This window comes from Astyanax mexicanus, chromosome 1 (assembly GCF_023375975.1).
Source record: "Astyanax mexicanus isolate ESR-SI-001 chromosome 1, AstMex3_surface, whole genome shotgun sequence".
Lineage (NCBI taxonomy): Eukaryota > Metazoa > Chordata > Actinopteri > Characiformes > Acestrorhamphidae > Astyanax > Astyanax mexicanus.
In genome coordinates, this window is record NC_064408.1 from 74,467,070 (window position 1) to 74,493,033 (window position 25,964).

A 25,964-nucleotide genomic window follows, 5' to 3' on the forward strand; every position below is an offset into this window, starting at 1 on the left:
GTACTAAAATGCTAAAATGCTATTATTATTTACTCCTACCTCCACTAGTACTTCACTACATATTGTGGCGTGGAAGAGGAAGGAAGACCCGTGAGACTCATGCTGAATGCTCAACAGCTCCTTTATTGAACCGGCTTGTCACTCACTTACAGTCTTTAACAAGACTAGGAGAGCTAAAACCATCCCCACAGAGCTAAATAGCCCAAAGGCCACCAACCCAGCTGTGTGTCTCCCAGATGGCAGATCCAGAGTGGTGCCCACCCTCTCTGCATAACCCCTCCCAAGGGAGATGCCCCACCCCTGTCATCCTCACACACAGGAGAACAGAAACATGCCTGCAGGCAGCCACACACACAACCCAGAGCCGCCACATAGCCCCCCTCCCAAGGGTCAGCCGTCCCGGCGACCCCACCAACCCAACACAAACCCCGTGTACAACAGAACATTTTTTTTTTTTTACAATCAGTCGCAAACAAAGTCATTAAGGCGGGCGGGCGGCCTCCGTGCCCGCAGCAGCCTGGAGGGGCCGGGAACGGCACCGCCTGCCAGCGGCTCCGAAGAGCCAGAGTTCAGGTCAGGCACGAGTGCAAGGCCGGCAGGCTCCGCACCACCGTCCACAGTGTCCGACAGTCTCTGCCTATAGGGGGCCAGCCTATCACGGTGCACAATCATAGTGCGTCTGCCCCACCGGATCTTATACATCACCTCCCCCAGCCTGGACAGCACCAAGCACGGACCCACCCAGGCCGACTGGAGCTTCGGGCACAGTCCCTTCTTCCGCTGAGGGTTATATAGCCAAACCCTCGCCCCCACCGCCAACGGGTCCCCAAAGCAGCGCGTGTCGTACGCACGCTTCTGCTTCTGTCCGGCAGCAGACTGGTTGGAGCGCGCTAGACGATGTGCTAATTCCAGCGAAGACATAAGGTCCGAGACAAAAGTGGGCATGTCCGAAGCGTACCCGCCCCCGTCGGGAGGCGCCCCAAAAGCCAGGGAGACCGCCGTCCTCAGTTCGCGCCCGAACATAAGCAGAGCCGGCGTGAATCCCGTCGTCTCCTGCACAGCGGAGCGACAGGCCAGCAGCACTACCGGCAGGTGCCTGTCCCAGTCACGCTGGTTCTTGTCCGACACCATGGCCAACTGCGCCGCCAGCGTGCGGTTAAAACGTTCCACCAGTCCGTCACTCTGCGGATGAAGGGGCGTCGTCCTGGTCTTATGGATTCCCAGGATGCGGCAGACCTCCGCCATGACCTCCGACTCGAAATTTCTCCCCTGGTCGCTGTGCAGTTCTTCCGGAACCCCGAATCTGCAAAAGAACTCCCGCACTAGGATATCCGCAGTAGTGACCGCCCCTTGGTCCGGCACCGCGTAGGCCTCTGGCCACTTCGTGAAATAGTCCATCGCCAACAGAACAAAGCGATTTCCAGAGTCCGTCACCGGAAAGGGGCCCAGCACGTCCACGGCCACCCGCTCCATTGGGCTGCCGCACTGGTAAGGGTGAAGTGGGGCGCGGGGCGCCCTCGAGGGGCCCTTCTTGGCAGCGCACACGTCACAGCAGTGCACGAAGAGTTCCACGTCGGTTCTACACCCAGGCCAATAGAAGCGTTGCCTCAGGCACTTCAGAGTCTTGGTAACACCAAAGTGCCCGCGGTACCACCACCTGAACAACGCGCCGCCCGTTCGCCGGATCCTCCCAGGTATGGCACAGCACGCCGTCGGACAAACTAAAACTAGCCCAGTTGGAGCGCAACGCCTTAGCAATCGGGCCCAGCGGCACCACCTCCCCCCACGACGGTGTGACGTTCGCACTGAGCGCGTGTACTGCCCACGATAATTCGCGATCCGCCCGTTGCGCATCGCGGAGCTGCTCTACGGACACCTGAGCCACCCCGACAGCGCCAGTAACATCCCCGGAGATTGCAGCGCAGCGTGCGGTCTCAGCAGATTTCTCCTCAGCACGAGCACAATGTTTGCAGTCGGCGGCCACACACGGCTGGCGCGACAAAGCATCCGCGTTACTGTGGCCACGGCCCGGGCGGTGCACAACCTCAAAACGAAACTCCTGGAGTCTAGATAACCAGCGCGCGAGTTGGCCCTCGGGCTCGCGGAAACGCATGAGCCACTGTAGCGAGGCGTGGTCAGTGCGCAGCAGAAAGGGCACCCCATACACGTACGCTCGGAAATGTTTAAGGCTTTCGACCACCGCGAGTAGTTCCCGGCGCACTAGGCTTAGTCAGAGCATGAAGCGGCGCTGCCACGTCCGCGAACCCCCTAATAAACCGCCTGTAATACGAGGCGAGCCCCACGAAGCTGCGAACCATTTTAGCGTCTCGTGGCGTGGGCCAGTCACGGACCGCCTCCGTCTTTTTGGGATCGGTTTCCACGGCAGCACCGCTCACTACGTGGCCCAGGAAGCTCACGCGCTGCCTTAGCAGATTACACTTTGCCGGATTGAGCTTCAGGTTAGCCGCCTGAATCGCGCCGAGCACCATTTCAAGGTGAGACAGTGCGGAGTCGAAGTCGGTTCCGTGCTCCAAGACATCATCCAAATAAACGACGCAGCATGACCGCGGAACCCCGCATAAAACACGCTCCATAAGACGCTGAAAAGTAGCCGGCGAGTTACACAATCCGAACGGAAGCACCGTGAAATGCCATAGGGCTGAGCCGAGCGAGAAAGCGGTTTTCTCCCTATCCCCCGCCGCGAGGGGCACCTGCCAATATCCGCTCCTCAGGTCTAACGAGCTGAACCAGGCTGAGCCAGACAGCTGGTCCAGCGTATCGTCGATCCTGGGGAGCGGGTAGGAGTCAAGCTTCGTGACAGCGTTAAGTCGCCGATAATCCACGCAAAAGCGCCAATTTCCATCCTTCTTTTTCGCAAGGACCACCGGGGCCGACCACGGGCTGCTCGAAGGCTCAATAATGCCCGTACTCGCCATCTCGCGGACTAACTGCTCCGCCGCTACGCGCTTTGCTAACGCCAGACGGTGCGGCCTCAGCCTGATGGGCTGGGCGTCACCCGTGTTTATCGAATGAACCGCAAGGCTAGGTTTAGTACACTCGCGCTCAGACATAGCGAAACTCGTGCGAAAACGGCCGATCAGTTCGCGCAAACGGAGTTGTTGGGGACCAGATAAACCCACACAACTGCGCTCCAGCATCTCCTCTATCGGATCTACACTCAACCCCGCATCCAGCGGACCCTCTACCGTATCACGCACCGAAACACACACATTCCCTCCCACCAATTCACTTACCCCTAACTCGTCGCGTATCTCTACGGGGAGTCCAGTCACCAGCACCGAGCCCCGTGCACAGTCAATGATAGCTCCGACGCGTGAGAGCAGGTCCTTGCCCAGAATGCACGGGTCGTTGATGCGTCCTACCCAGAACTGTTGTTGAAAGGGCCCCTTGCCGACATCAATCGTCAACTCCGTTAATCCTAGGAGACCTATAGGATCACCGGTGACTGAAGAGAGAGCGATGCGCTGGCTGTTGTCAGTCACAAACTCGGCCGCTACCTCCGTCGCTAGCTCGGGCCGTATCAGTGAGACTGACCGTCTCGGCGTCCGTCCAGCCCGCACCGCCCGCCACGATCTCAAGCTGAGCTTCGAAGGCTGTCCAGTCAGTGCTGCCGTCGTAGGGGGTAAGGCGGGGTTGAGCCGTCAAGCCCGCCATCCCGGAGGCTTGCGGTGCCATCATCGCGCCGTCCTTGCGCCATCCGCTCCGTGAGCCAGCGCCGCCGTACCCGCGCCATCCGCTCTGGGAGTCAGCGCCGCCGTCCTCGCGCCATCCGCTCTGGGAGCCAGCGCCGCCGTGCTCGTGTCGTCCTCTCCCCGGCCACGACCTCCGAACAGCCCGCTGGCGCCGTCAGGTCCGAGTCCACTCCGCTGGAGAGCCTTGCCTCTAGTCCGTTGGTCCGCTGTCTTCCTCCTCAGCCGTTCGATTTCCCCTGCCAGCAGCTCAATATCTTCCAGCAGGGTCACTTCTGACACCAAATGTGGCGTGGAAGAGGAGGGAAGACCCGTGAGTTAAATAGCCCAAAGGCCACCAACCCAGCTGTGTGTCTCCCAGATGGCAGATCCAGAGTGGTGCCCACCCTCTCTGCATAACCCCTCCCAAGGGAGATGCCCCAACCCGGTCATCCTCACACACAGGAGAACAGAAACATGCCTGCAGGCAGCCACACACACAACCTAGAGCCGCCACAATATTTTAGATGAGTTTAACTTTTTACTCTTTTTTACTTTTTCACTCTGATGTTTTTTTTATGAGCTGCATCCTTATTCTTTATAAGTATAAAAATCATGTTAAAAATCATTCCAGTACGTCTGGGAGGTTAACTGAATGGACTTGATTAATCAAATCACTGCTTTAGTACGATTTTTAAGAGGGAATCTCAGTAAATAGACATTTGTTTCTGTAAATAATTATTTTATGTGGAAGTGATTTTCATTTTAATCTTTTTTCTAAACTGAAATACAAGAAGGATTTATTTACACAGTGTTTAATGTAAAAACTGCATTAAAATAGAAGGGCTCTGCTTACTATTCATTAAAAAAAATTAATAAAAAAAAATGTAAATTAAATTTAAAAGAAACAATAGGTTGCTAATCACATTAAATGGCACTGTCTGTTTATAAATGTAAAAAAAAATATGTAAGAATTACAATCTAGATCGAATTCACAAATAAATTAGATAAATATCTAGATTATTTTTGGGTACAATATCACAATGTTTTAAATATAATTCCAAACCCACATTATCAATAAAGCCAGAGCGGTAGATGCTCTGCACTGCCACTGCCTATCATTAAGTTCTTTATCACTGAATTAATCAAGAGATTAAGCTGATCTTATAAGAAGACCTCGCTGCTCCAGTTCTGCCTTTCTGTAATAACTACAAAACACAATACTGTTCTTTTACTTCCAGTACTTCAGAAGAAAATGTTATCATAGTTTATTATAAAATAAATAAACTATTTGCTAAATTTAAATACAAAAAAAAATAAGTGTGGAGCTTGAATAGAGCTCTTGTACATTTACTCAAGTCTGGGTCTCTTGTACTTTATACATGTCTGCATGGATATAAAATGCTTAAATCATTTTGCCAATATTTGGGAATTGAAAATAAATACAACAAAATGTGTATAACGCTTTGGTAGTGTTTATTTCAGGTAATTAATTAGTTGTGTTCCCCATTAGAAATAAGTGACCTAAGAGATTTTCTTAAGCTTTTAATAAGGGATTGGAGTTTTAGTGGATTAGGGGTGTCAGTCACCTGACTGGCTTTCATTTATACTTTTTTCAATTCATCCTTATTTACTCTCAGTTATAGTTATATTCACATCAGCCAGTCAGGTTATTTTCAACATTAGATATCCATCTTATTATGAGTGATGACATGTTTGTATTCTTTGTGTTAGATCTTCCGGTGCAGCAGCACCCACTGACATATGTTACACCCACAGTGATAATAAACGTACAGACTAAGTAATATAATATACTCTGTTATAGGGTGTCAGTAATTGAAAGATTATGAGAATTTAGCTTGAACAGCAGTGTTTTGAACACAACACAAAAATGTTGGGGTCTTGACGAGTTCCATCTTCCACAGAAGAAGAGCTGTGTTTGTACTTGACTGGGCTAAATATAATACCAAACGTCCGCTCTTACTATTTTATAGAGGATAAATCAACACTAGAACATCCTAACCCATTGAAACGGGTTCTCTAAGCTCTGGGAAATCTCGGTGCTGTGAGGTTTACCCGCTACACACCCCACCTGCTTGGCATTTGTAGATTCTAGATTGTAGTCTTCTCCATCAGACTCACAGTATCTGACCCGTCCTCTTCACCAGAGCTTCAGAACAGAGATTCCCTCCACAGAGACAAAGAGCAGATGTATGGACACTTGGGTGAATATGTTCATTTCAGCTCTTTCAATAAAACATGGCTTCTCTTCTCAGGAAGGCAGTGGATATAAGTTAGCTTGGTTAGTTAGCAAGCTCGCTCAGCACAGCACTCTGTATACTTGAACTGTATTTGATAATACAAGACAAAGTAAATTATAACCATTGTTGTGCAGGAGCTGGCACTTTTTTCACCCCTCAGTAGATGTAATTTAATTTACCGTTACAGACCATAGACTGTATATAAAGATGGACGCCGTGTCGCCGTTCCCATTCATTCAATGAAAATGAAGCCAAAATCTTCCGCCATTTTGGCGATTCAGAAACCAGAGTCTGTGCAGTAGAGACCAGAGGAGGAAGAAAGACTGTGGAGAGAAAGCCTACTCATTTAAATAACCCCGCCCCTGAGGGCTGCCTCCACAGAGCTCAGACAGTCTGGCAAACCGAGCCGAGCGGAGAACTTATCTGCAGCACGATAAGATTAATATTTTCATAGTAACAGTGCAGTTCGTGCACGTTATGGATATTAACCGTGTACCCAGCCACATGATAGTTCTGTATGTAGCAAGTGGAAGTGAATAAAATACAGCGAAAAAAAACATCACCAAACAGCAGTGAATGCCAGGACTAGATATTGCTTTAAACAACCAGACGAAGAGACAACGAGAGCCTTCATGCTATCTGGATCAGCTTGCCGCACGCACCGGTGACGGGCGAAGCCACTGACCAAGTAAAAATATGAATTCTACAGAGTCTAGCGAATATAGTTAGTAAGATAACTACACTAATGTTAGCTAACAAATTAAGCTAGCTATATAATCCAACCGAGATTAAATGGTTCGCCTAAAATCTTGATAATTAATAAAATAAAATGCACACAGACACAGGAGTGGAGGGAAAAACAGCCGGCAAACTGACCGTGGTGGGTGGGTTTGGGGGATTGGGGGTTGTTGGGCGTGCATTGCGGAGGTGTTTTTAATCCGTCAGGGAGGGGGGGGGGGGGGGCGTGGGGTGTAAATGCGTCGTCAGCGTCCTGTCATTGAATTCCGGGAGATTATGTGACTCGCGGGCATCAGGGAGCCGCTACCGAAATGCGTGAGACTCCCGCGGCTTCAGGAAGACTTGGTTTGTCTGCTGTTATTTTGCACTAAACTCCTTAAATTTTCCCAAAAATGGTCAGTGCATCTTATGTATGAATTTTACCATCAGGAGCAGTAAAGCCACTCCACTTAAGTACTGAGATACAAGAGTTTTAGTTCTCCAGCACCGAGACTGGAGTACCATTAGCTGCTAACCACTATTTTATATTGTATTATATTATTGTTGTTATATTTTATAAATGTATAATAGTGCTACCTATTTATTTCTAATGGTCAGTCAATTTTGACTGGAAACATAAGGTGTACATGTGTTGAAATGTTAACACAAGGTGTGAAAATGACCTAAAATATGTTTTTAGGTCCCTGTTGTGAACAAAGTAATGAAAGTTTATGATAAGCAGATTAAATAAACAGCATTTGTCAGAGAAAAAAAACTAAAAAAATAAAAAAATTAAAAACTGATTAAATTTTGCCAGAAAAGTAGAAGGGTTAACAAGTGTATAGATGTTTGATACTGAAAAAGTATATTTGGCTGATGTATAAACATCTTAAAGAGACACGTTTTTAAACTTCTCTTAATTGAACAAATCTCTCAAAATTATCTTTAACTTAGTCGTCTTAAAGAAACAGCCATATGGTGGGTTCTCTTGTTCATGGTGTAACGCTGGGATGAGACGGGAGGCGGATTTAAATGCGGGTAAGAACAAGACTTTAATGAATAATAAGTAAACAAGTAAACTAACAGGGGAATAACGAATAAATATATATACATAAACAAACAGGGAAAACAAACAAAGAGCTAAACTAAACAGATAAGTACAAAACAGGGCTAGGGATATATACAGAGTTAAATAAGTGAATAATATACAAAACAAATAAATAACATGACTAAGAAAGTGACCTGACAAATAACAGACTAGAAATAAACAATAACGTGTAAATACAAGAACATAGAAAGAGCAATAACGTGACGTAGTAAACAATAGCAAACGTGGCGAGACAAACGACAGAGGAAGGTGCAAAGACCAACGGAGGACAAGGTGGCAGAGGAGGGCTATTTATAGTAACATGAAACACTGAACACCTGGGGAAACAGGTAACGAGGGGCGGAGCTACAAATTACACACGGGATGGAAAAGTACTAGAGAAACACACTAGGAAACGGGGAAAACACAGGAAAACATAGCGAGGGCGTAACACATGGAGACAATTATCTTACATCAGAACGCGTGTTACTTCCAGAATCTGCTAATTATTGTAAAATGGGTTAATTCATAAAACAGGTTTTTTCTATGCCACTTGTGGAGTCAGGAAGCTAAAATTGGTAGAGTAAATTGATATGCTTTGAAATGCTATGCTAAGCGGCTCCTGTGAATCACTAAGGTGATACAAACCAGCTTTTAAAAATATAGAATATTTTTTTCTCATGAGCCCTTCATTATAAGAAATAAATGTGGTTTGTTCTGTGGGAAAATGTTTTTTTTTATGTTAAAGTGTCTGAACAGATCCACATTTATATTCTTCTGCTCCAAACTTTGTTGTTACTGTGCCTTTATGTAGGACGCTCAAATGCAGAACCTCATAACCAAATTCATCCATCACACTGTCAGGTGAAAGTGGGATTTATCCCACTGGAAAAATGTGTTTCCGTGCAAATCCAATTTCAGGGTTTGGCTGCATATGACACTTCTTTCAGTGGCGATTCTAGAGTGTTTTGGTGTCCTAGGCAAAAATTCCTACTCCAACAGCGTTCATTACCATTATGTTACAAATAATCTGTCACCATTTTTTTTCACTTCTACAAACATAAAAAAATGAATAATATTTTTATTAGTTCTGTCAATCATATTAATCAAAATAAAAATAAAGTGTTCTAACTGAGCGAAAGCACTTCGCTTACGCTCAGTGGCGGGATCAACTTCAGTGACAACTTGACTGAGGCCGTTTCTTAAAATGGAGTACACAAGTTTGGACTACTGTACTTGGCCAGTACAGACTTGACAAGGCAGGACACAGGACAGTTGTGTGTTCTTTCTTTTCCACCTTTACGCCTATACTGGTGCAAGGTGCATTCTAGGATATCAAAATGTAGGAAGTCACCTTCCATGGCCTCTCAATAATGAGGGAGGAGCAAGAATATGTCCAGGTGATTGTAGTGTACTTGGCTTGATTGAGAAATCGCCTAAAACTGCCAAAATGTGAGAAATGTCAAAGTATGTGCCCCTTACACACAATGCGTACACAAAGACAGATCTGCTTTAGTTGATTTGCTTTTCTTTTTTGAGCGCCATTACTGTACTTTTTTTAACAAAATTTTACACAGCTCTTCAGCACACAGCAGCTGCACAGTGGAATATTTCTTTAACGACCCTTCCAAAACCAAACAATCCTAAACTCTCAAAGTGTTTATCATTAAAATATGCCAAATTGCACTGAATAAATAAATAAATTAATTAATTAATTAAGTAATAAAAGTGGCCAGTCAGTGGGCCTTAATCTTTGCATGGGCCCCAAGGCTGCAGCCTTAAAAGACATATATTTTTTTTTTTTACCTTTTTCTAAACTTTATTCTAAACTTTTCTTCTTGGTGTAATTAATTGCTTTCTTTCATATTGTAAAGCTAAAGGCAGCTGCCTACAAACTGTTATAAGTATATGTTGTAATAAAATCTGTTCTCATTACTCTGTGAAGGTGCAGTATCTGTGTCAGCAGAGATATCAGATGTTTCTCCATTTCTGCCTTGGAGCTCAACTGTATTGTTATTGTGAATTTTATCCTTTACCTTTGCAGTATAGAGTAATTCAGCCAGCTTCTGATTTTCCTTTCAGTTCTGGGTGGAGTAATATTATATAACGCAGAGGATTTAAACAGTACACTTTATTTTTAAATACTTTTTTACAAAGATTACAAAGACAAACAATAAGTGCAATAGTAAATATAGAGCAATTACAAATATAAAAGCAATTCAGAGTAAAATGAGAGGACAAAGACCATCATAGGTTTAAAAAAAATACTAAAATTGTATTTTAGTTAGACTAAAGCAGAGTTTCTCAATCCTAGTCGTAGAGCAGCCTTTTTGTAACCTCTGCAACCCTGAAAGGACTTAAAGAGCATGGGAGAATGGGATCAAAAATAATTGATACTTTAGCCTTTTTTTATCACATGAAAAATTAATGACATAAATATGTTTCAAGATCTGATTGACTGATGCAGGCCAGAAAAAAAAAAAAAAACAATAACTAGTTTGCACTCTACCAAGTTAGGCAGTAGTCTATCTGCACTGCCAGGGTTAAGCTGAAAAAGCCTAATGTGAGTACCATGATTGCTCATTTAGGGCATAAATATTTTCTGTATGACTAACTTACATAAACGTTTAACATCCAGTGCTGCATTTGTTTGTTTTTAAAAATCTAATGCATGACAAGTGTTCCCACATCATAGTATTTTGCCCCAACCTACCCACATCAGCTGGTTTATGGACCTGTAGGCGAAAAAAAACTCTGGGTATATTATTCCAGTGGTGTTTCTCATCATTAACATGGTGTGCTTGTTATTAACATCATAATGTTATTGGAGGTCTTGGAAAAGTGCTGTAATAAACTTGAGTTTAAAAACTAACATAACATATTAATATAAAAGTTAACCTAGAAAACTGACCATCTTCTGACTGAGAGCAGAAGGAATGGAGAAGATGAGCAGGCCCAGGAATATCAGGCCTGCTGTACAGAGAAGCAGCACCAAACACGGCATCTTATACTGCCTCCATGCCAGGATACACGCCACTCGCATCGGACTCAACAACCACGACAAGCTGGTGTTGGGACGGCTGTAGAGTGAAAGAGGACAGGGGGTTACACACATACACACACGCGCTCTCAATCCACAGGCCTACACACTCAGAACACCAGGAACATCAATACACCACTCAGATGTCCTTATTTCAACAAGTTCCTTTTATTCAACCTTCATACAGACAAAAATAAATTAATCAATACCGAAATGTCTCACACTGGTAAACAGGAATTATAAATACGCTCTCTAGGATATAAATAAGTCAGATTCAGTGCAATCAAGTCAGGTAACAAATTTGATCGGTAAACACTATCACATAAAACACAAAGTTTTCCTGGTAAAAGAGCAAGCAGGTACAAAACTATGGTGCTATGCACAGCAAACAATGTAAACTGACAGCAGGAAGGAGGGAGGGGAACTGACATAAGACCACCATGCTGAAAAAGAAACCCATCTCCTCCTTATCCTGTTGTTCTCTCAACATTCCCGATGATATGTCATGGATTCAAAAGTGCAATCTTCAAGGCAAATGCAACATCAATTTTCATGTACATGATAAGCTTGCATTTTCTATTTGTATCTAATGTTAAACAACTGCATGCTCACTGTTGTGCTATCAGCTGCATTCAAGTACATTAACAATAAAGACAGAATCTCCTGCAGGCCATACATAACCCTAAAGTACGAATGATCTGGTTTATTCTCTAACTGAGAATGATTAGATAATATGCAGTGAAGAGGTTCCAAAAGTACCTCTGGGGCTTAATTCAACATAGATGTTCAAAGAAAAATAAATAAATAAAGTAGAACCCTAACTAAAGGCGGGTTGTTTCCCAGACAGAGGTTAGGTCGAAGCCTGGGCTAAAAACTGTTTTAAATGATGATTCACCATTGAAAAGTCAAAAGCTTGGCTTAATCTATATCCACGTGAATGGCCTTAAGGGCATTCTCACACTTGCCCTGAATAAATGAGTCTGCACCCGATACTGATTCTGGACTGGTTTGGGGGAGAAGATTATTATTGTTGGTTCGTTTTCACCCGAGAACTTTTTTCTAAACCGTGGATCGATTGCACAATCATTTACGTATCTTTTCCTTGGTTGTGGCGAGGAACAGTACTTTTGGCGTGCATGATGTTCCACCGTGAAGCTTCTCCTGCAGGGCAGAGCGTGATGAGCATTAAGGTGAGAGTACCCTCGCTCCTGTCCTGTTACAGTATGGATTTGTTATGTATTAAGTATTGTTAACTAATGCAAAGGGATGTAATGCTATAACACGTTACAAAAATAACCAATCACAGGAGGCCCCTTGTGGACCCAGGCTCAGCTAGCTTCCACACCTGACTAGAAGTTCGTTTGATGCAAACCCCAGACTACCGATTTCAGGAGGACCTGAGATTGGTACTTTGTACTACTCCCAGGAGCGAAAGCAGCTTTCACACTTGATCTGTGGAGAAAGTGCACCCAGGTCCGAAATATAAGGCTAGTGTGTAAACGCCCCAAAGAAATAAGTCATTAATAAGGATGGCCTCATTTACTATCCATTCTTAAGAAGGAATTTCTTCTGAAAACCCATTTACACAAAGATTCTGACACTAAACAGTATTTTCTTATTTGGAATAAGGGGCATTTTTCTTGAAAATGGATTCCACAGCAGGGCTGTGACAATTTCTGAACATAATGAGTCTGATGTAAAGAAATTTAAGAAAATTGGTAAATAAGGCCAATTGATCCTAAAGTTCTCAAAAACAGGTTGCCCATTTTTAAAATGATTTTCACAAGAATTTCTCAAGAATATCTCACAGTGGTTCTCAAACTGGTCTACATGGCCCTCTGGGTGGTTCATCTAAACATTCTAAACTTCATTTAAATAACATATATATTATTCAGTCAGCCTGATCCGCACTCGAGAACATCAAACATAAAAAGACCAAGAATTAAATTCACAATTATATTTTGTAAAACGAATCAGAAGTTACTGTATCAGTTAAAGTACTGAATAGAACATGGTCTTACTAGGACAACTGCAATTCTGTCTAAAGTTCTTTATATTTAAATTATATTACAGAGGATTTTCTTCTCACACCTTTTCTTTTAAAGTGTCTAAATTTAATTGGTCTGTTTAAGCAGAGAATTTACTGAAATGTGCAGAACTCTGCTGTAATGGTGCCCTGTTATGTATGTATATAAACCAGATAAAAATACTAAAAAAAAGACTGAGGGGCATAAATAGATGTGAAGAACTGAAAAAAAAAAAACTGTTATGAAACATAACCTCTTTAAAGTAAAAGGACCACAAGGGGTCCTTTGAGTCTTTGTTTCCATAAAAAATAAAAACTAAACCATTTTTTTGAGATGTGGGAAAGTTACATAATGTAAACCCTCTACATTTAATATGAGATTGTTGTATAATCAAAAAAAAATGTTAATGGAGTATTTTTTAAGTATGCTTGGTGTGCAGTAGTGTCAGCAGATATTCTGAAAGGAGAGTTCACAAAGGCATCAAGCAGCATCAGCGTGGAAGGAATGAAAATGCAGGATGGGCCACTCTGAGGTGGAGGGGTTGAATAAACTGCTGTTTTGTCTTCCAGTTCAATGCAGGTTATCTCAGGCTCCCAGCAGCTTCTTGACCAGGTAGCCAGGCATGCTGTAGAGGAAGAGGCCCACCATGATCAGCAGCAGCAGGGCCAGGACAATCTTGATTATGAGCCATTTGTAGCGGTTGCACACCAGGTAGCGGATGGCCTTCAGTGGACTCAGGAACCAGAGGAAGGTGGTGTCGGGCCGGCTGTGAGTAGAGGTGGTGGGGTGAGTAGGGAGGTGAGGTTATAGTGAAGGTATTGAGAAAGTAAGGTGAGGGAGGGTGATGGGTAGCAGGGCAGAGGAGAGAAGTAAAGCAAGGGTTAGTATCATTATTAATATGCTGGACATTTGTAATCTTTCATTACATTTTACTGTGATCATTAGTTCCCTGTTTACATCTCTTGAGATCTCTTGAGATTATTCAACCTAATCATTATTTTCTACATCAGTAACATATGGTCAGTTACCAGTGACAACAGTTTCAACACAAGCATTTAAAATATACTTAAAATTAACTTGTATTAAGTGCCTCTAATAACCATGTAGTTATAAAATAGCAATTCTTGTAGTACAGTGATACATTCACTGTCACAGCTGGATTGTTTAAATACATATACTCTACATCTAAATATATATATATAACAACTTAGGATGTGATTCATGTCATTATACACGTGTATCTCAACAGCTTTAACTGCACTGTCTCTTATTATCTACATTTTTATTCATGTGTTATATAGTAACAGATGAAAATTGCTGCCATATTAATAGGTTTTAACTAAATATTAAAGTAGTAACTGGAGATAAAAGGACTGATCTGTTGATATCAAAATTTAGCTGATTTTATTTTATTTAACCTTTATTTAACCTTTATTTAACCAGGAAGTCCCTTGAGATCAAAATCTCTTTTTTGTTTGTGAGTAAAAGATTACAGCAGCTCTGTGCAAGTCTCACTTTAGGGGATCTTTGGTCAGAGGAAGCTGCAGTTCCTCGTTAATCTCTGCACAGAACTATGAAGCTGGCGCATAGGTGCAGACACTAATTACCAGCCAGGGTTTCACTCTTTGGCCCGTTACCTTTTTTGACTCAATTTCACATGTTTATAGAATGTGTGAAACTAACACGCCTGGTGGAGTGAGTAAAGAATTTTTAACTCCACTAACTGGATGCATATGGAAATTGCTTCTTTCAGCCCATAAAGTGAGTAGCTATTAGCAACACAGCAGATCTAAGAGCCGGTTCTAAATAACACATAACAGCAAACTGTTTTATAGCACATTTAACTACCACCAAAGTACAGCAGTGACAGTCGGAGGAATTAAATTCAAAATAATAGCACTTTTAACAATAGAAGAGTCCAGAGTATGTATAACAGATATTGAGTATACTCTGCTCTGACACTTTTATCTAAAAAAGTTAAGTGTATAAGTATATGACTACACAGTTATTAGTAACACTCAATGTAAAGTTTTTGGCTCTTTTAAAAGTACAGGGAAATTATTGTCTGTGGAAATTGACCACATGTGGATTAAAAATAGGCTTAACTGATTAAAAAAAGCTGAAGTAGTGTTTTTAGTAAAGCAAAAAAAGAAAACAACAAAAAATAACCCCTAAGTCATGTGAGCATAATGTCAATGTCAATGTAAAATGTAAGTCTTTCATGACAGAGAGGGTGATCAATGATCTTAGAATGTTATCAGGTAAAATATGCTATATATTTACACAGAAACTGAAAGAGAGCAAGAGCAACACTCAACACTCAACTGTTCCCCATTTCCTAACTTGGACCACTATTTAATCATCAGCTCAGTGTTTTGGGGTTCAGCAGTGCTTTAAATGTTGCTTTTGTGACAAAGAGTGAAAGAAAGAGAGAGAGAGAAAGAAGACAGAGGGGGGAATGAGACAGGACTACCGGTGGTCTTCCCCTTTCTCCTCATGCCCCCAGCAGCTTCTTGACCAGGTATCCAGGGATGGAGTAGAGAAAGAGGCCGAGGAGCAGGAGGAGCAGCATCAGCCCTAGGGTCTTCAGGATCAGCCAGCGGTAGTTGTGCCAAATGAAGTATCGCAGGGACTTCAGGGGGTTCATGAACCACATGAGACTGGTGTCCGGGCGACTTTTTCCCATAGCGTGAGTGTGTTGGGAATGCAGGAGGTGAGCAGGTAGGGGCGGGCGGAGGGAGGGTACATTCACACGGAGGAAGGAAGGAAGGTAAGAAGGTGATGATGAAGGAGAGTGAGAGTGTTAGAAAAAGGAAAAGTTAACAGGAGACTGGGAGAGTGTTTGGCACCTATGATTTATCATTAGCATTCTGTTTAGTAGGACATTTTAATTTAATTTACCATTTCACCTCAAGTGCAGTCTATTAGCCAAGATATGCTTGGTGACCAAAGTTTGCTTTCTAATTTTTTTCATATAGATTACCCACGATACTTTGAATTTGATAACGATACCTAAACTATATACAGATTTTCGGATCTCATTCTCATACTGTCACCATGAGAGTCTACAATCTTTTAGCATCACGTAGGAACAAACAAACAATGAGCAAATTGTGTTGCTTTATTAAGAACAAAAACAACAGCATTAAACTGTTAATATCTTTCCCTTAGCATATTGCTGGATGCAGTTCAGTTTTTAGGAGTTTTTTTTATGAAATATGAAATATGAGCATAAAATGCTCGCTCTTTCCTGACTGATCACATTCTGTGAAAAAAAATCCGCTCCAACCTTGAAAGAATTTGAAGAGTACAAATCACACATCCCCCCTCCCTCAGAGATTAATTCACAATAATTTCTATAATTTTGTTGATAATGTTAATAAACTTATTTTGCATTATTAGCCTGCACTTTTTACAGTAAAATATATTAGGAGTATTTTTTAAGGTTTGAAGGTTTTTTTTAATTAACTAAAAACAAACAAAAACATTAAAATTACCAGTGCAAATATCATACAGTGCACATATGTCTTTGTTTATCAATTTAGTTTATTAATGGGTATTTAAATGTAAATAAAATAATCAGCATTAGATTGGCCAGATTGAATTATATTTAATAAACCTTGATCCATATTTTATATGCTGGTTATATAAGGTGTGGATGAATGTTTCATGCCAAATAATAGGTCATGTTTCTTTTTCTGGCAGTGTCAAGCATGTCTGGACTAACAGAATATATATAAGTTAGAAGAAAACAGTTACATTTTTGCTGACCTATTCCCTTAACAAGGCTGCCTATTCTTCAGTGAACTAGAGTTTCTTTGAATTGTGTGTAAGATGGTGTGAAGTGATGGTCTTACTTTGGTTTCTCCAGTGGGTCTGGTTCATTCCTTCCAAGGCCCACAGGACTCTTCTCTGCTTCCTCTGCTGTCATTAGATGAAGCTCTGCCTCCACTTTTCCCTGTAAAGAGAATTATCACACATGAAAGGAAAAATAACTGGGTACACTTTGCTGTTTCATGTGTAAATAGTTTGTTTTCAAAAGTACAGTTTTACAAGCATTCATGGCTCACCGTCAGCTCCAGGTCATCATTCTCATCTCGCGCCACAAAAGGCCACCAGCCCTTCACCCTTTTCTGTTTGAAGATTGAGATGGTTGGCAGCTCTTGCTCATTAAGCACCATGTCGATGGAGCACTGCTTTGCTGTTTTTGCTCCCCGAGGAAACCGGTTCAAGTCCAGCTCAATCGCACCTGAGGAAAAACATTCACACAATTACACTGACCTTCAGCAAAATATCTGTAGCTGAAGCTACATGAGACTACGTGCGTCACTGAACAACAACTGAACTGGACAACAAATTGGTGAGCACATAGCTTCCCTCAAGTAGTGCTGAAATGATATTTATATGATGTGCCATTTTTAAATGAACACTTTTAATGATTTTGTACTGGTTTTGCTCACAATATCTTAAGAAATTTAGGACCTTTATAATGCCATATCATACCCAAGAAGTCATCAGCAGAGAAGTGGTCAGCGTCCCACACTTGCATGGTGAGCCGGGCAGGGATCTTGTACTCTGTCTCGTCCCAGGAGAACAAAGACTCTTTCTTAGAGATCACAATTTTCTCCTCAGCCATGAGATAGTCGAAGGGAAACACAAAGCGCCAGTTGAAGTTTCCCTCTCCTGTCAGAGAGTGGTAGTGAACGTCTGTGTCCTGCTTATCTTCCTGCTGTCCTTTCAGCCAGCTGAGCAGAGAGATCATTGTGAGTAAATATTCATACATATTGATTCAAGAGACTACAACAATCTGCAAGCATGAAGCACCAACAAAAATCTTAGCATTCTGGCGTGGGTGCAAGAAAGTAATTCTAGTGAGAAGATTCTGTGATCCAGTGCGTATATGTGTGCGGTGTGAAGCTGCTTTAACAGTGAACGCTGAAAATTTGCCGCTGCACTTTCAAACACAGTGTTTTTAATAGAATGTGCAGTGCAGATGTTCACATAGTAAACAGAGTCGCCCTAATGCCCTAATCTCTGCAAGCACATGTGTAATAGCATATAAACCTAAGTCATTTTGGATAAAAAAATTATATACAGGCCCACTCTGCAAAATGGTACACTTGTTTTTATTTCAGCAGCAAATACCCAAATATGCTACCAAGGTATGGTGATTCATGCTTGCACATTACACAAATTATATAAAATACAGAACATGCTACAACTTGCATCATGAGTAGAAGTCGATTTAATAAATTAACAGTATTGCTAAAAATAACAATATAGAAACTTTCCAAAAGCTTAAGAACATAAATAATTAAAAAAGAAAGCAGTGTCTAAAAAATAAATCAAGAAATGACAGACAAAACAAGTCCCAAAAAGGAATATTTAATGCATGTATTGTTTATAACTAGTAAATGCGCTGTATTTTGATTTAGTCGGTGAGGGTTACCTATCAAATGCCATGCAATAAGTGCTTCTAAGCAGGTGTTCTTAATATTTGTGTATTTACAGTGGAAAATGTGGAAAATGTTTAAAGTAGTAGTAAACTACTAAATTACCTCATTTAAAATATAAATTTAGATCAATATAATTATAAAAATTATTGCATAGGTCTTATAGCTGTTGATATAAAAAACTGTAAATACAGGATATTATAAACACCTAGATAGAACACCTGTGAACAGGAAAAGAAAAAGATCTTCCTAAATCACGATTCACAGAATGAATCAATTGCCTGATCTTTCTTTCATGACTTGGATGAGTAATGTACTTGACAGTCTTTCATTGTAGCCACTGCTGAGCATCTGCTCCTTGAGAGGTGCAATAACCTCAAAGAAAGTGTCTGTGGCTTTTTTTATGGGACACCTGAGGACACTTGAAGTGGCATCTAGACAGTTATACTGGCTGCTCTTAAATGGAGAATTGTGAGTCAGCACGGCTGCAATGTTTATCTGACAGTTGGTCAGCACCATCCATTATACCTGCACTCAGCGATCAGTCACTGTCTAAGAAACACCCACGGTGTTGGTCAACTTTGAAGGTGGACAATGAGAGACTGTAGCCCATCAACTGATTCACCATATATACAGCTTCTGACCATGGAACTGCTCATGGAACTCAAAATATACAGCCAAGAGAAAATATGTGGCCAGTCAAACTGCTAGGGTCAGGTGTTGATCCCCAAAGCATTTTTTACTTAAAAAGTCTTTTTCTTTCAATTTTAAGCATTTAAGTTACCTTGCCAGTACAGGTTTATTTATAGTAACTAAAAATGTAACAATATATTAATTAAAAAAGTGTATATTTATTATACCACAGTTAGTTCCGACCCTGCAATGTGATTGGCTGAGAGGCGTTCTATGAGTGCTGCTATCAGCCAGTAATGCACTGTAACCGCGGCTTTCCATGTATTACTATACAGGTAACTGTTTTTTACCAAATAGATCGTATTTTCCCGACCTCTTTAACTCAAAATCTTTCAATAAAGATGCCATTAAAGTGCCAATATTACACGTTATAACATTCCCTGTAGCGTATCATTGCGTAAATAACTCCTGTAGCTCTTCACACTTCACTTTTAGATTTATGAAATAATATGTAAAAGTATTCCAAATTCATAGATTAAAACTTCATATCAAAAAGTATTTTGTAAAGTATTGTAAATTCATAAATATTAACTATAAAAAATATTTTGTAAAGAATTTTAGTGATATACAAGGTGAGTGAAAAGTCACAGGACATCCTTTAATTTTGAGAAACAAAAACATTACATATCTGAATACCCAGCAAGCAGTGGGTGAGGGGGACTATCTTTTAGGCTATGCCCCGGAACATGACTGCTATCTTAAAAGCCGTAATTGTTTCTTTTTTGAAATTAAAGTGTCCTGTGATTTTGACCCACCCTGCAGAATACCATGGCAGGGTCCAAATTCCATGTATTTAGATATTTTGAGCAGCAATCATTTTTGCTTGTAGAAACACCATATCATTTTAGACTAAATCCAAATATGAAAAAAGTAAAAAAATAAATTAAAAACTAACACTATTAATAAACAAAGACGTGGCAGAAAAGCATTTGTATTTATTCTAATACTGGTTTAAAATGTCTGCGTAAATAATCAATAACTGCTCAAATAAACAGTTCTTCAGGTCCAATCTAGTCAACTTCCTAAAATTTGTACAAAACACTATTTATGAGAGAGTTTTGTGTGGTATTGCAATGTACTCTACATAGTGTCAGCATTAGAACAAATACTGCAGTATTTATAGTCTTTTAAAAAAGAAATGCAGCTTATGCAGTTATTGCCATGCAATTATGTTTTATGCCTTCATGCACTGCCACTGGGATATCCCCAAACTGTTTTGGGTCCTGCTGTGTTTTAATGAAAGACCAAGACCAAACCATTTAATCAAACATATCCTCAAGGCAAAATAAAAATTCAGCTGCCTACTAAACAGTCATTTAGTCTCAGTTTCAGACTTGTAATTTGTACTGAGTATTCTTTAACAGACAAATATTGAACTAGTATTTTATAGGTTGTTTAAATGCTGTGGTCCTGGAGGGCTTCAGTGTTTAATTTGCAGTGCTGGGAAGAGGAGAGTAGGGGAGGGGAGGCTTTAGGTAACTTTCGTGCTTTTTCAGTGAGCTAGAGGTGAAAGCTGGGCAGAACAGTCGAGCCATGCGATGGAATCGTCTTTACCCCCTGACATAGATGTCAGACATCTTCTCTCCTGTCATGAAAGCATCGTCTTCTAGAATTACGTCATCAGTGTTCCAAATAATAACACGAAGCTCAAAGCTAGACAGCACAGCAGTAACGCAGGGGTGGGGGACAGACAAAACCACACCGAACCAAACAAACAGACGAAACAAACGAACGAAAAAACGAACAAAGAAAATAAAAACAGGAAAGGAAACAAACAAACAAAACAAAACAAAAACAAATGATTAACAAGACCAACCACACGTCTGTCACACACCTGCCCATACCTACCCCCTGACAAAAATGTCACTGGACTTTTCCCCTGTGAAGTAATCATCGTCTTCCAGAATTACCTCGTCAGTATTCCATATTATCACCCTGAGCTCATATCTGGTGAGGTGATGGAGGGAGGGGGAAGAGGGGGGAACATGTGGTCATCTTATGAGCCTCTCTGACTAAACTAAAAAAGATTTAACAACATAATGTTGTAAAGCGAGAGAGAGAGAGAGAGAGACAGAGAGAGAGAGACACAGAGAGAGAGACAGAGAGACAGAGAGAGAGAGAGAGAGAGAGAGAGAGAGAGACAGAGAGAGAGACACACAGAGAGAGAGACAGAGAGACAGAGAGAGAGAGAGAGACAGAGAGAGAGAGAGAGAGAGAGAGAGAGAGAGAGAGAGACAGAGAGATAAAGAGAAATAGAGAGAGAGATCTTGTGGAAGACAGATGAGTAATTCTGGAGTCCCTTAGGAAAAACAAGCTCATGAAGGTAAGATGATGATCAGTAAGGTATGAAAAATGGATGACTTCTTAACATGACAGTTCAGCATTTGGACAGACATACACTGCATAGTTAAAAAAGTAGTAACAACAATCTGTTTTTTGTACTTTTGTCAATTTAAAGATAAACAGATAAATGTGTCATATAGGTCTCATCCACATGTCTGGATATTTGAAAAAAAGTTTTTGTTTTTTTTTGGCTCCTGTACACATAACTACATCACTTTTGAGCATGCATGGGCAGGGAAAATAGGATTATTAAAAATCTAAAATCAAAATGCATGCATATTTTTGCCCGATTCTCCAATACTTATCATGACTAACATTCAAACATTACATTATAATCAAGTCCATAATGTGCTTGTGAAAAATTACCATGTCTACACACAGATATAACTAGATTTCAGATGAATTCATGTATTTTTATTGATTTATTAAAGCTTGTTGTTTTAGGGAACGTACAAACAAGGCTGTCAGGGATCAAATAATCGTGGGTAAATACTGTTCTATTACAGATATGTAATGCTCTGTTCAGAATCTGTAATTCTGTTAGTGAGTAGTGTATATTTTGTGATTAAATATCTGTGTTTTTATCCTCCTTTTAATCTTTTGATATCTCTCTTTCTACGGTACCACTTTACCTCCAGACGTACAGGACCAGCATGCTAATGCAAGTGTTTATGTGTTTTTAAAAACGTACAGATATGTGTAGGCTAATCCACTGTAGTCTGAATAGGAGGGGAAAATGGAATATTTGATATTGTATATATCTGTTAATATTTTTAAACGCTAAAAAACTAGGCAATTTCCATGTTCTCATCTCATGCAGCATGTGTGCTGCAAAATGATGTACAGACTCTCCTAATTCAACAGCTACATTAGTTTACATTTTAGGTGAACATTTAGATTTGTAGATTTTTTTTTACTTATCTTACCATCTTAAGGGATCAATAGTGTGAAATCGTAGCTCACTGTATGACCTTTATTGTTGGACACAACTCTGATTGTACAAACACGCAAAGACACACCTCTTTGGTTTCCGTGGTGATATGTCTATGGCTGGTCCTGGTGAAGGAACATCCATTGGGAACATATCCACCCACATCTCAAGCCGACCCTGTAGAGTTTGGACAGACAGTCATGTTAAATGGTACACATTTACATTTATAAATGGATAAGAAATTTTTTTTAACCACTGTAACAAATACATTATTTTGTTAAAGTAAAAGAAAATTCTGCAGAATATGCATGAGAGAGTTATGTAATAAACTGAGAACTGTACACACTTCCTTAATATCCTCTGGTTGCTTAAACAACAAAAGAGATATCACTGCACCTGCTCTATTCCAGGTTTATCTGGGTTGAGGAGTGGTCGGGTTTCTACATGTTCTGGGATGAGTTTGCAGCCCACTCGAGGAATTTCCTCCCAGTGTTTCAGTGCAGTAAGAGCCAAATGCTCTTCTGTTTGCTTCTTTAGACCTGTAGAGCATACGCACACATCACCTCAACAGTGCTCATCCTGATGTTGAGACACTAAAACATGCTCTTGCAGTTAAACAGAGGTTTAAGCTGAAAAGAATGATCACATTTCTCTTAAATGACTCACCATTTTCATCTTCGATATCCGTTGGCCCGAGAAAGATGCGGTTTGCAACTTTAACCTTTCCACCTGGGCCATAATGCGGTCCATCCAGTTTGCCCTCCTTACACAACTTTGCAAGTATCTGGGTGGGCTTCTGAGGGTCTCGCCACACATTGTACCCATGACTGTTCAAAAAAACCCAAATCAAACAATTCTACTGTTTAAACTGCTGAACTATTGAAACAGGCACTGCTGATAGATGGTCTATTTGTAGCTGATAATATGCTTAGAAGAAGAAATGCTCACAGAGAGTAATTAGATGCGATGCCACAGGTGGCTCTGTGTTTGCTGTAGTAACGGTTCTCCAAGTCAATTTTGGTCTCTCCGATCAAATCATCAGTGCCAACTAAATCCCAGTCGTACACTGAGACTGTCAGCATAGACTCCATTGGAAACGTGGCTTCAATGTCAAAGGACCTTTCAAACAAATAATAAAGCTTAATTAAGCAGAGAACATGTTTTTTTTTTTTTTGGGGGGGGGGGGGGGCTACTTATGTTTTTAAAACTCTGAACATCCTTATTATAAAGACTAACATGCCACAGGTCCTAGTGTTCTAACTAAAACACTGTAGCAGAGCGAGAGAAGTGCGGGTGGAATACTGTTTTCCACAACAGCTGCATGCTGATGAAACCAAAAATCAGAAGACATGAGATGGAAGCGTACACTGCAAAAAATACATAGGCAGAACTAGACAAAATATATGCAAATTGAGATGTATATGTTCTTATATTAAGCAAAAGAATCTGCCAATGGGGTAAGCATTTTTTTTCACACATTTCTAAAAATAATAAAATCTGAGTCTCAAAATTACTGAAATAAGACCTAAATCAAGCAAAAACCACTGGTGACTTTTTGTGCTTATTTTAAGTTCAAAATACTTAAAATAAGGTGAAAAATCTAAGTAGGACTGATCATAATTCCTTTAACATAAGCTAAATAATCTTACACGGACAATGCTCAGTAAAACAACAATTCTTATCAGTGAAATTAGATAATTTTACTTGCTAAGATAATTTTTTTCAATGTACAGGAAAACCAGAAGCTTCTCTTAAATGTTAGTATTTAGGCTGGTCTACACAGTAAAACTCGTCTATTTCTACAACTACAATTCCTACTACCACTGGTAAACCTTTACAGACACTACTGATTAATAGATTCGTTACTGATAAGGACCTACTCTTTTCAAACTTCACCATCAGACATACTTACTTCCCAAAGACAGGATTCAGCTGTTTAGAGATGTAGTTCTCCTTGTCCTTGATCTCTGACTTTCCCAGCTTGATAACAACATATGGATCAGCTTTTCCGTTTATATCTGCAGGGTGAAGGTCTGTTGCCTGAAAAAATAGACCAACCGTGGATAATTACTCAATTTAAAAATATATTCTAAAATGTATTATAATATATTCTAACTGTTTTTTTTATTATTAATTTAATTTAGACATACCACAATGTGCACTACATGTGCAATATGCATTCGTCTAACTGCAAAAAAAAAAGTGACTTACCCTGATAACATAAACCCTCACAAGTACATTGATGGGATCATTGTGTGGGATACTCTGAAACATGCCCATATTTGGATCGAATCCAACATCTCTGGTGATTTCATCTGACAGAGGCAGCTTGTACATGCACAATGACCCCTAGGTTAAAGGTCGGAAAGATAGAGAGAGAGAGAGAGAGAGAGAGAGAGAGAGACATAAGCGATTCAACTAAACAGTGCAGTTCACCACATTAAACACATAAAAGCATTCCTACGTTATGTTAAAATGTTTTGTGGACACCCTTTCTAATGAATGCATTTAGCTGCTTTAAGTTGCATTGTCTGATAACACAGAGGTGTAAGGATCATACTTTAAATCGGCCCACAATCCTGTCGTCATCCACAATGTTTTGGTCATCATCATCTATGGCCTTCCCTCTGTACAGGTTGAAGGTGTGAAGCCAGTCTTCAAAGTGATCAAACTCAGTCTCCAGCTCCTTATTGTAGACCTGAGCATAAACAAAACACATACATTACAAAAAACAGAACAAACCTAAAATAATTTAATTCAAACTTTTTAAAATTACATGTGATGTGGTGTTTTCAGAGTGAAGCACTGACCAAAAGCTCGTCTACTTTGGGTTTGGGCACTTTTTTCTCTGTCCCATCACTGCCGTGGCTCTTCTTCTTGTCCTTTGAGCTCTTTATCTTGTTCTTCTCTTTGGGCTTCGTGCCTTTTGTACAAGAGTCATCACTTTTGATTTCTGAGGTTAAGATGGACAGTGAAATTGGAAGGGTGGAGGGTGAGGGTGGAGTGGAAGAAGTGGGTGGAAACAAACACTGAATATGTCAGACGCTATAGGACACAAAGATGACATTTTCAAGCCATGAGAGGTTTTAAACAAAAACAGGCTGGTGTGACTGAAGCCTACAGTTAAGCTTCATGGCAAAAATAAGGACATAAGACAATTATGTATATAAATGTTCTAAACACAAAAACATGGATTGGTGGGTAACGGTAATGTTGTGAAATGGCTAACATCTAACATTGTGAAGCAGGTGGACACAGTGTCAGACATATTATTCATATTTCTGCACAGTTTAACATGGAGAAACTGTAGAGATGGCAATAAACCAGGTTAAGCTGCTTAAACCAGCCTTAATTGCTGTGTGAACCGTGATAGTTAAACCAGATCAAGATTGTATTACGTTCTCACCACATACAAAAAACACTCTAAAGCTTGTTTGGGACTGGACTAAGAACATCTCCTCTCAATGATCTGTGTGGTTGTTTTGGTTTGCTAACAAGTGTAATTTATGTATTCAAACCTGCCCAAACTAACCACATCAAGAGTGAAAAAACTCTTGTTTAACTATGTAACTAACCAGACTACCAGGAGGGGAAATGGCTTTATTCTAAGCATGCCAAAAACGCTTTTCCTTTTTAATGTCGCTGTTGCCAGTCCCCAATAACTATCTAAGTATCTTCACTCATCAGTCATCATTCTTTGAGAATATCTAACTATGCAAGATT

General features: G+C 40.8%; 1 protein-coding gene across 9 annotated transcripts in view; it reads right to left on the reverse strand.

Annotated features, from left to right (window-relative positions):
• Positions 1-9,997: 9,997 nt before the first annotated feature.
• Positions 9,998-25,964, reverse strand: part of otofa (otoferlin a) — a 116,467-nt gene continuing 100,500 nt past the window's right edge. For 3 of the 9 annotated variants that reach the window (XM_049482993.1, XM_049482995.1, XM_049482983.1), the window contains 14 exons: positions 25,052-25,194; positions 24,802-24,939; positions 24,453-24,590; positions 24,154-24,281; positions 23,190-23,360; positions 22,908-23,068; positions 22,638-22,780; positions 22,330-22,418; positions 20,816-20,914; positions 17,325-17,566; positions 16,892-17,070; positions 16,679-16,779; positions 15,295-15,496; positions 13,499-13,587 (listed from right to left, as the gene is read on the reverse strand). In XM_049482993.1, coding sequence (XP_049338950.1) covers positions 15,316-15,496; positions 16,679-16,779; positions 16,892-17,070; positions 17,325-17,566; positions 20,816-20,914; positions 22,330-22,418; positions 22,638-22,780; positions 22,908-23,068; positions 23,190-23,360; positions 24,154-24,281; positions 24,453-24,590; positions 24,802-24,939; positions 25,052-25,194 — 1,913 coding nt within the window. In that variant the 3' untranslated portion in view covers positions 13,499-13,587; positions 15,295-15,315. Of the gene's footprint in view, positions 10,835-10,943; positions 13,588-15,294; positions 15,497-16,678; positions 16,780-16,891; positions 17,071-17,324; positions 17,567-20,521; positions 20,621-20,815; positions 20,915-22,329; positions 22,419-22,637; positions 22,781-22,907; positions 23,069-23,189; positions 23,361-24,153; positions 24,282-24,452; positions 24,591-24,801; positions 24,940-25,051; positions 25,195-25,964 lie in introns of those variants that run through there. The other 6 variants (XM_049482986.1, XM_049483006.1, XM_049482978.1 and 3 more) reach the window with 4 other exon arrangements.